The sequence below is a fragment of the Formica exsecta genome, unplaced genomic scaffold (genome assembly GCF_003651465.1).
Source record: "Formica exsecta isolate Colony F162 unplaced genomic scaffold, ASM365146v1 scaffold11, whole genome shotgun sequence".
NCBI classification, from domain to species: Eukaryota; Metazoa; Arthropoda; class Insecta; order Hymenoptera; family Formicidae; genus Formica; species Formica exsecta.
Genome location: NW_021848439.1, coordinates 169571 through 180824, shown reverse-complemented (window position 1 = coordinate 180824; position 11254 = coordinate 169571). Strand labels below are relative to the sequence as shown.

The window sequence follows — 11254 nt, the reverse complement described above, 5'->3', positions numbered from 1 at the left end:
CGCTCTATATTGATCACATAAATACGAGAGTATTAGCCAAAAAAAGTTTTTCCTTGATATATTTAGCTTTAAATTCAAACTTTTATTTAATCTCGGAATTGAGATCTTTCGTAAAAGCAAAGTTCCTTTAATTGGTGACGAAATAAAAAGGTGAAAAAGTTCATAATGGCAGGAACTCGACTCCGATGTTAGCGTGGAACGCGAAACAAAATCAACAAAACTTGTTGCATTCTGTAGTAAACTGAAACTAATCACATTTTTATGTAGTCGAAAAGTCATGCAAAACAGCATTGATTTTTTATGTAGAAAGTATTTAACTTTTGAAATTGTGTCTCATATATAAAAAAAAAAACACGAGCACTTCTCCAATACGTGATCTTTATAATACTTTCTACATTATATATCATACATCGCGCACGCGATTTTTATTATCTCTTTTATAAAGCAGTGGGAGATAATATCGAAACCGACGCGATCCACGCTTCCTTCCCCTTAATTTCATTTCCAAGTTTTTTAGCGCGCTATAAACTTTTTACACTTTACGGTCGTAAATATTTGGCTGCTCAGTCGCGGCTTTTTCTCTTTTACTTTCCATGGTCGACGAAACGTTGACTCGCGCTACTGTCTGCACCGCTGCTGGTATCGAACAAGACATCCATATCTTACAAAAGAAAATAATTTCATTGTTTTCTTGCTTACTATGTCGAGAAATATACGACATATTATTTTCAGAAAGTACGTAAACTATATGCTATGCAAGTCAAAATAACGAAGAAGGAAATAAAATTATATTCTAAACTTTTAATACTATTTTTATACTTTCTTTTTTTAGAAACGTGGAGAAATCACAAAAATTGCAAGCATTATATTACAGCAAAAGCGGATGATATCAGCGATGAGGCACAAGGTTTTGTTCATGTACTGCACATATGCAACTTGTGCATTACGCGGCCAATATACGCGTCGTGAACTTTTTACGTTGCGACACGTTGCATCGATTAATCATAGCGTATATTGCAGAAACTCTTGTTTCGAAACGGCCGTGCCCTTCCACTTGACGAATGTTTATGCACTTTGTCAGCATCTGATGACGTTAATTATCTTGATTAATTGCCCGTCCTTAATTAAGACTTTTCAGCTCTCTATGTATAAATTGTGCAACGATACACGGATATTCACATAACTCGAACAGCTTTCCTCGTTCCTAGATTCGATCCGAAATGTGAAATTCATAGAAATTCAATCTGATACATTTCATTCATCGCGGAACGAAAGAAATGCAGTATTCATTGTTACCGCCATTGTCGGCTACGAAATGAAACCTTTGCCTTTCATCGATCGGAAATCGCGTATTTTATGTATCTCCGCAAAGTCCGTCGAATAATGTCGACGTCATGGGGAATCCGTATGCCAATTTCGCGTCATTTCAGACGGGAAAGCGAACCGTGAAATTTGCACTTTTTTATTCATCCAGGGTTTCACATTGAGCCGAGCTCAGCATATCTGATCGATTGTTATATTTCGTCGACAGAATGCGTAACACAAAATATATAAAGTATATTCAATTGAATATAATATCATCATATTATCTATTAATAGAAGCGAAACAAAGAATTTGCAGGAATTCGAGAAAAATTATTCTAGACTAAGAAAAAATTGAAAATCTAGCTTTCCTCTATTCATAAAAAAAGGAAATTATTGCTTGTTCATTTATTACAGCATCTGCTCGGTGTCTGCGAAAAATTCATAATGATTTTGTAATATCAGCTGGGATATCTCATGATTCTTGATGCAACAAAAATTAATTCGTAGCATCACTCGTAATTTTGTTCACTTTTACTCAGGCTGACACTGCCCGAGAGTGATGAGCGCAGAGAGTGATTGCACTATACACTGTAAGTTTTTAGTCTTTGTCGCAAGGTGCAATTACGTTGTGCCAATGAGTCAGCCATGACAAAACGCATCCGTGTGACCCATACATAAAGAGCGCCGACATAGCGGAAGCGGAAGTGTGCTGAGAGAAGATGTGAGAGAAATGCGTGGGCTGTGCACAACCGGTGCACAACCTTTGTCACGCAAAAACCTTCGTCATTAGATTTTAAAAAGCAAAAAGAGATTTGAGCGGCAAAAATATTAATGGGATTATTTTCCGTTAATTTTACTTACTGAAATTTTGTTAAAATTTTATGGAATTATCTTGCAGATATATATTCTAGTGTTTCTTTTATAAAGATCTTTCAGATCCTTTTCAGATTCTTTTATTCTCTCCGTAAATAAATTATTCACAAAAATAATCATATCGCATTTAAATTAAAATTTTTTATTTTACGCGAAATATAATTTTGTTTGCAAAGTTCAAAGATTTTATTTTTACTATTACAAACATGTATTTTTTAAGAACGCTCTTATAATGTACCTTACAATGAACCTTGAAGATTGGAACAATATTTCACTTTTTATCTGATGGGGAGATTACGATTTAAAATTGCACTTTCTCATGCAACTCTTGGTTCGCAATTGTTCAAATTGATCTTCTTATTCGATGTTGTGCGATGCATGCGTGATCGTTCGTGAATTCCAGATTATGTTGTAGTATAAACACTTATATGCAATATGACAATGATCGAATGCGTTATAACAAATTTTAATCGACAAATTTTAATAGACAATGCAAAAAATCGCGTCTACATGTAGTCGCATTCCATATTTAATTTGATATTACATTTTTGCGAATATATATTATTAAATCAACATTATTTTTATTTGCTTATTCATATTTTTTTATTTTTTTGAAAATTATTTGCCAATTTATTTTCGTTTTACAACGTGGAATGCGCCCGTCGAGTAACAAATTCAATTAATAAGACTGTCTATGGGATTTATCTCGGGATTTAACAATACAAAGAAAATACATTCGTTTTATAAATCACTTTGAAGCTCTCGATAACACTGCATGAGAGAGGACGATTCTTTTTGGTCGACTCGGTCGAAGCCATATTTTCAGCCGGCAATTTGCGATTATTGGCTATCTCTTTGACGGGTGTTCTTACGATTGAACTACCCGCTTTTCTTATCTTTGCTTTCATCTCTCATGATTCTTCAAATTTTTTTTATTAGTACCGCGAATGCAAATTTTGTACGCATACGCAATCGCCAGCCGAGCAAAAAGCGGTTAGTAACTTTCTCGCGACATAAAGAAATCTTTAACGCGCACTCGATAAATAAGATGACACAAATCCGATTTTAAATTTAATTCTTTCTTTTTTAATAATTAATAATTGTCGACACTCGATTGCGTTATTTTTAGTTATGTTAGATATTTACATTACATGTATAATAATCGTTTCAATGTGTTTTATTCAATTCTAAAATTATGCGTTGCGTAAACGTCATCATTATGGATATCGCGCGATCGAGCTTTTTTAAAATATTTTAAAATCATGTACGGGGTGGCACAATGCGTTATCGAGTATATTGGTGAAGTTAATCGCACTTTCAACTCATTCTGTGAATAAATATTTGCTGCATGCGTATGCTGTTTACTCGCATCGAGCGGAACATATGAGTGAGTTTATGCGTCAACGTTGAATGAGATATGTGCAGCTATGCTCTCAAATGCATATATCAAATAGCATTATTTTCAAATAAATAGCTTGTATTAGAAAATGATAACATTCCTTGAATAAATGAAGAATTTAAGCAATGTGATAAAAAGGTATAATTTATAGATAAATTTATAGATATCTATTTTAAGTGAAATTATTCAAAAGTAGTGTTATACATATAGTTATATGTGTTTCTCTAACAAAAATTATCAAATAAATCTGAAGTTTGATGTAAATAATCATGTTAATTTAAACATTTAAAACAATGTAATTATGCACCTTTCATTATTCTTATGCTATAACTAAAATAAAAGAGACTGAATCTTTAATACAATATGAAGCAATGAAAAATTCTGTTATATTTTAGCAATTATGTAATGTATATCTTATAATTATAGTATATATATTACGACATGTATCGTTATTTTTATCATGTTTATATGAAGTAATACTGTTTTGTTCTTTGCAGGATGAAAAGAACCAAATACTTACGACCAACGCGTGGTTGAAATTGGTGAGTGAAATAAAATATTTTTATCCTCTTCTCTCTCTTTCTCTCTTTGCAATCGCTTTATTCTAGTCGACTCTTATAAAAAGAAATGTTTTTATATTCTCTAATAGGGAAATTCTAATATTACGAAAACTTGCGAGAAAAAGTTTTTCATCTTATAAAATTTCTAAAGTTTCAAAATTTTTTATAGATTATAATGATAACTATTAGATATCAAAGAGAGAGAGAGAGAGAGAGAGAATATATAGAGAAATTTTAACCATTTGTATAAAACACGAAATTGCTCTTGCGTAATTTTCATTGAGAATTCTTACTAAGATTCTCATTACTTCTAAACAAAAATTTATATATTCCCCAGAAGAGAAACATGCGATAATGAACAACATTCATTATTAAAATTTTCGATCTGTACGTGGGTGCTTCTACTCTTATATATATATATAATATATAACGGTTATTGAAAGAGAAAAATAACTTATAAAAAATAAACTTAGTTTTTAGAGATAAAGATTCTAAGATCTTAATGATCATATGTTTTCTCAATTTTAAATAAACACTAATATATATACGGTAAACGGTATATACATATATACTTATGCGCATAGATTCCTCTATTCAGTTTCATAGCCATACCGCGTTGGAGTAAACGACACGTTCAAAATGCGTTTGCGGTAATTCTCTCGGCAAAATAGCCAGTTAACAGAAAATCAATAACTGTACCGGTTACTTTTCCATCGCCTGCGGTCTTTCCATTTACGAGGATGCGTTGTAATATCGCTGATAAAAAATACATCTGCCGTCGTGTGGCGCGACATGATGAAGTGAAAGCAGCGTTAAAGGAAAAAATGAGAGCGAAAATTCGGGCGAATATATGATATATGATTACGGCCAATAATTACATTTCAAATGTGTAATTCGCATGGAATATGAAAAATTAGGAAAACTTTTATTTTTTCCAATTTTCACAAAAATTTTCCGGAGACCTCACAGATCAAATTAAGCAATTCTACTACGTATTTGTGTAAAATGTTTTATTTTGTGCCGTTTGTACTAATTGTGACGTAAGCCAAATTTTGGAAATATTTTGTTAAATTTTTTAACCTTACAAATTTCTCAGCCTTTTTCTCTCTCTTTCTCTCGCAGTTTTAATTCTAAAATATTAATATAGCAACTTTATTGTCTTGAAGGAATCGATGTCTGATCGTTAAAGAGAAACCTCTCTCTTTCGCCTGTTACTTCCATCTTGACGAATCTTTCATCTGTCTTCGACTACTTCTTCCTTCCTCTTTCTTTTATTCGTATATTTCGACTGTATCTTTTTTACTACGTTGTCCTTTTCGTTCAAATCGTTGTACCAGTTGCAATAAAAAGTCACGGACAGCTGTAGATTCTTCTTAATAATATCGAGTCAAAGAAGAGAAGGAGCCCGTAAAGAATTCTTCGTTGTTAATTCATTAGCGCGAAACTCTTGTATTGAATCCCGACTTTCTTAATTTAGAAGTACGTAGATATATCTTTAGACACGAAATAAATCATCGAGATATATTAATTCTAGCCAGAATCTTAATCATCTTCGAACGCGGCCATACATGAGATATTTATTGTTTAGTAGAAAATAGTATGATATTCCAAACGATATTGTTGGTGAAGCTTAGTTTAAAATAAAATATTTTCATTCTCATCTCATCAGTTAAAATGGAGCCATTATCTACCGCATAAACTGTCTTTAAGATACTTAACGAAAACTTTGAAATTTGCTAAGCTAAATGGAATTTTAAAACAGTGAAGGCGATCTCATATCTATTGTGACGACACATTTTATGTATTTAATGACTATACGATATAGGCGTTTGTCATTATTCTGATAATGATCATGAATAAACATTTCTTATATTTAAAAAAAAATAATTGAAATATAAGTGCATTTATTATAATTTTCAAACCGTGCAACTACGCGTGTTCACAATTTCGCAAGAAAACATAATGTTATAAAGTAGGACTCTTATAAAATTTATTATTTACCAGACCAACTCTTTCAGTTTGTTGAATAATTCATTGATAGATAGCCGATACGCAGCTGCGGTTTCCAGAATAGGTTAATAATATAATGCACTTTACTCGTGCGAATTCATATCAGAGCACTATGTGGGGATCGTGGTAATATTAGTCGACGCTCCAAGTCCACATGACAAGCGAACATGTCGACCATAGTAGAGTAGATGTCTTTTAACATAATGCTCGCTTTAAATAAGATTCTTATATCGGTTTATTAATTTAACCGTCTATTAGTTTAATTTAATTCCGGATTTCATTAGCAAGTCATTTAATATTTCATCTCAAGAATTATGAACTTCAGTCAAATTATTCGTCGAGAATCAATTTCAATCATCTTAGGAGGATATTTATATAATTATACAACTATATTTTAACTATTATTTTCCAGAAAAATATTGTTATTTTCTTTTTCTATAAAATCTTTGAACAAGTGTTAAACAAACAATTTTCACTTTTATTATCGACGCATATCCATTTCACAATTTGTTATTTAATTAAATAATTAAATAACATTAAATTACATACCTTTATAAATAAGTCTGCTTAACTGAAGTTAACTAGAGATAAATTTCATTCACTTGTGACTTATCTATTTTTATCGATAATGTAACAGATTCATCAATTATTCTGATATATTGTTTAGTACATATATGTAGTTGTGAAAAATGACAAGTGGCAATAATTCTGGAATACAATATCTATGAGCTATGTTGCTCATATAATTTGCGGATAAATAGCTACGCGAGAAGGACGAGACAGCACTTCTCGTGCTCTCGACAAAGCACACTTTGGCAAGCTCAAGGTATTACAAAAATCGGGATTTTACGCGGCGACCGCGATCGAACGCGACCAGGAATAACGTAGTAGGGACAGGATGTCCAAATAATTGCATGTGTGCATCCTCGATTCACCGGGAACGAGATCAGCGACGATATCAGGAATACAATATCTATGAGCTATGTTGCTCATATAATTTGCGGATAAATAGCTACGCGAGAAGGACGAGACAGCACTTCTCGTGCTCTCGACAAAGCACACTTTGGCAAGCTCAAGGTATTACAAAAATCGGGATTTCATGCGGCGACCGCGATCGAACGCGACCGGGAATAACGTAGTAGGGACAGGATGACAAAGTGTCCAAATAATTGCATGTGTGCATCCTCGATTCACCGGGAACGAGATCAGCGACGATATCAGTTGCTTTTGCGTGCGAACATACAAAGGGCCAACGAAGGCTCGATAAGGGAAGCGAACAGGTGAAGAAGGGAAGGAGGCAGCCACGTAACATCATCACGTACGAACATGTCGCTCGTGTGTTGGCACGATGTACCAGCGCTAAAATATACGGAGTCGAGAACGTTGTCGCGACATTCACGTTTCAGCGCGAGGAGAAACGTCATCGTTACATCGTACCTCTCGTTGCGCCCGCATTTTAGATCAACCGTTTCGCTGCGAGCGACTGACTAGAAGCAGCTAGTTTGTCTCTTTGTAACTGAGACAGAGTGCGGAATCTTATTTACGTTACACAATCGACATTAACATTTATCGTGTACAGGATTATTTTTATTAGAATAGTAGCACGATATTTGTCAGCTGCTCAAAAAATTCAGTCTTAAAACTATATAGTTGCAACTACACCGAATGTTTAACGCGTTAGATTTTAATTCTTTCTATTGCGTGCAATCAATAATCATTTTATACACTGATATATTAATATCACGAATAATTTATATCGATTGCGCGTGTGTAATAATTACATTTTTTCGTCTCTACAGTCAGGCCAAGATTAGAAAATTAAACGGATAATTCTTGAAGCGAAATACCTAGATAATACATTAGAACAGGCAAGGAAGAAAGAAAATATTATATTTTGATAAAATAGATATTTTAATCGTAGGTCATATATTCTGCCGATCGTTTAAATTCATTCAAACTGCGTTGCTCCTATCATATGTCTCTCTATCGTGATCTCGGAGTGGACCGATTCGAGTCCATTTCGAGATCCAATTTCGAAGTCGGTAAATCAACTGTCAGTAGGTCGGCATCAAAGTTTATCTTGATAAATGCCCTCGCGAAAACGACTCAGTGAAAAAAAAGGGAGAGAGAGAGAGAGAGAGAATCCTGAAAGTGACCCTCTCGGGAGAACCACGCGAGAGTACCGATAATTATCTTCTTTTCTATTCTGCTCTTTCCATCATACCCCATACCGCGGTAACATCCGACATTTTTCTTCCCGCATTTATTCGATATTCAGCGTCGGGAGTTAGCAATTTCGATTCACTGCGCCCCTTGTTGCGCGCCCACACTTCACGTCAGATTGCGTAGGAGATATGTGATTGCCGAGGAACATTCTCGAAAAAGAAAGCAATCGCGTCCGCGATTTGTGCTTTGATCGAATTTTCACACATATTTTATGAGATAAAAAAATAGATAAATGATACGGGATAATATTCTTGTCGCGCTGAAATGTTCGACTTCTATCGTCGCGAGAGAATATAACGAAAGCAGAAAAAAGTTAATGGAATATCCGGGAAATATTAACGCACGGCATAGTAATTTTAGCTTTTTAATCTCGGAATAAAGACGTCGATCTCATTATATGCCGATTCTCCGATCAAAAGACATGAAAAAGCTTGGTAAAAATCCCGGATCCATTTATCATGGAAAATCAGGCTACGCCTTGGCGTTCTTCTACGGCTTGACAGATATATATATATTTTTTGTACATATACTGCAGGATGAAAGCCACAATAAGAGAGGCGATTCCTTAAACATGATAAAAGAGGTAAGAATTTACCGCTACGTTTTACAAGTTCTTAATATAGTCAGCCTTTGTCTTGATGAATCTATCTCGATTTACCAGTCATAAAGTAGATTCGCAGTGGACCGATCAAACGCGGATTTAAAAGACTGGCGTTAAAACGCAGCGAATAAAATTGAAATAAGAACCATACCGATAAATCCTACAAAGCCATTCTCTGTGTAGATATAAATGTCAAACAATTCTTTGAAATCTAGTAATGTATGCGCACCGCTCTCTTTTAAACTTTCTTTTAAATAAATTTAGTTATCTCTCTTTCGGTAATGTTATTACTTTAAAAAGGACATTTGAATATTAAATAGCTACTATCATTAAGAAACTGCTTAAATAATTATGTTCAAACTGGTCAAAAAATTAATAAATGAAAGATTGCTTGAAAAAGATTCGAATAGGAAACTTGGAACACTTCATACAAGCACATACGATATTCATTCACACGATGCATATTTGCGGTGACAGATATTGTCGTTATATAGTCACACATTCACGCACTCACGTCGCCTATTGCGAGATGAAATAATTCGTGCGCGTTTAATGGTTTTCGCCGCATTTGAATCGCCGAGTGTCACGGCGATGATACATTAATCCCTCTAACGATATCCTTGGCCAATTTCCACCTAACCGGCGATAAATTTTAATGTCATGTTAACGGCGTCGTCCTGTTGCCGCATTATCAAGTACGCCTGCCGTGGGTGTGGCGAAATTGCACTGTTATGGTTTACCGTTAAGCTCGCATCGCCCACGCAATGTTACGCGTAATCGCAAATAATTAATCATTGTTACAGACGATAGATCAGCATTTTGCTAAGCATTCGCTCGCCTCAATACTTTCTTTTCATTAAACTTGAGATCTGATAAAAAACGTGTATATACGTGTTTCTCTCTTACCAATTGTAGCGTTTCTCTCGTAAGATTCGTCAGAAATTAATTTGACACTATCTGTAGATATAAAATTTCTTCTCGTTTTCTTTTTTTTTTTTTTACGGCAAAGTTTATATTAATATACGAAGTTTATATTAATATATGTGCAAACACAATCACTTTATTCAGTTTTTATGTACAATATATATAATTACTTGATGTAAAGAAGTTAGCTGTGAAACCAGTAACGACAAAATCTTTTAGTATCGTTCCGACTTTAATCCGCTAAAAGAAGAAGAAAAAATAAAAGTTGTTTTATCCACTTTCTCTACCGCGATATAACGTTTCGCGAGAAAACTGTTAAGTCATAACTGTGCGTCAATTTATACCCTACGAACACTCGCGAAGTTTCTCACGTCCTCGACGCCGCAACGAAGTATCGTTACGTGATGGCGACTCGCCAAAGTAAAAGCGTCGCAATATCAAACGTTTTTACGACGCGCTCTCGTTTTTATAAGTATACACCCACGCCTGCGAGTCCCCGACTGTTTCATTTTCTCGTCGAAATACCACATCGCGTGAAATATGAATGATTGTTGAACCATTTGACTCTAAAATGTCAAAGTCCCATACGTGACGTCCTTTTGATTAAAATTTTATAGTTTGTATAATTCACTTGAATAAAAGAGTTTCAAATTACACATATGAAATAATTCAAAAGGTCTTCGTTTCCTCTCCCACATTTCGCGGTGATGTATTTCGGTGTAGGCATCGCAGCATTAAATACGCGAATCCGGCATTCCGGAATATAAATCAGACGCCTAAATCAGATAGATAACATAAGCTGGATAAATATTTGAATTCATTTTCAAAATCATGCGGCGAGAAAAGCTGCGTTGTGAACGATAGGCCAGTCGCGATTGTGTTGCCGGCTGAAACGCAGCAACAGGTTTTAACAGAAATTCTTATTCGCGCGGTTATCGTAAATTTCCGCTCGCGACACCGTACAATTACAACGTTTCGTCTGCTATATCGCCCGATTGTATCCGATTGCCTCGGCTCGGGACGATATTCGACGAGGATCGAAACACGGAACGAGTCTTTCTTCGACGAGTAAACTCATTCCGTAAACGATTAGATCGGAAGTTGGTTTGATGGACTTTTGATTGGCTGGCGCTCCGTAAATTCCGGCGGGCCCGGCAATTAGCGGAGGAAAGTCGAGAAAGATTAAACGACACCGTAATCTTTGTTAAGGCAGGTCGAGTTTCATTCCTGGGACATGCTCGTACATTCCGAGACAACAGAGTAATCCTCTGTTGGAGCAGCGTGCGCGGCGATGGAAAACAGTGATAAGGCTTTCTCAATTAATTGTAGTATTTTCAAGTTAAATATATATATATA

At 34.8% G+C, this 11254-nt stretch overlaps 1 protein-coding gene across 6 annotated transcripts in view; it reads left to right on the top strand.

The window, feature by feature from the left end:
* LOC115235470 (neuronal acetylcholine receptor subunit alpha-7) overlaps positions 1-11254 on the top strand; it is a 224678-nt gene that overhangs the window by 63622 nt on the left and 149802 nt on the right. For all 6 annotated transcript variants that reach the window (XM_029807307.1, XM_029807325.1, XM_029807316.1 and 3 more), the window contains exon 4: positions 4075-4119. In XM_029807307.1, the coding sequence (XP_029663167.1) occupies positions 4075-4119 (45 nt within the window). The remainder of the gene's footprint in view (positions 1-4074; positions 4120-11254) is intronic.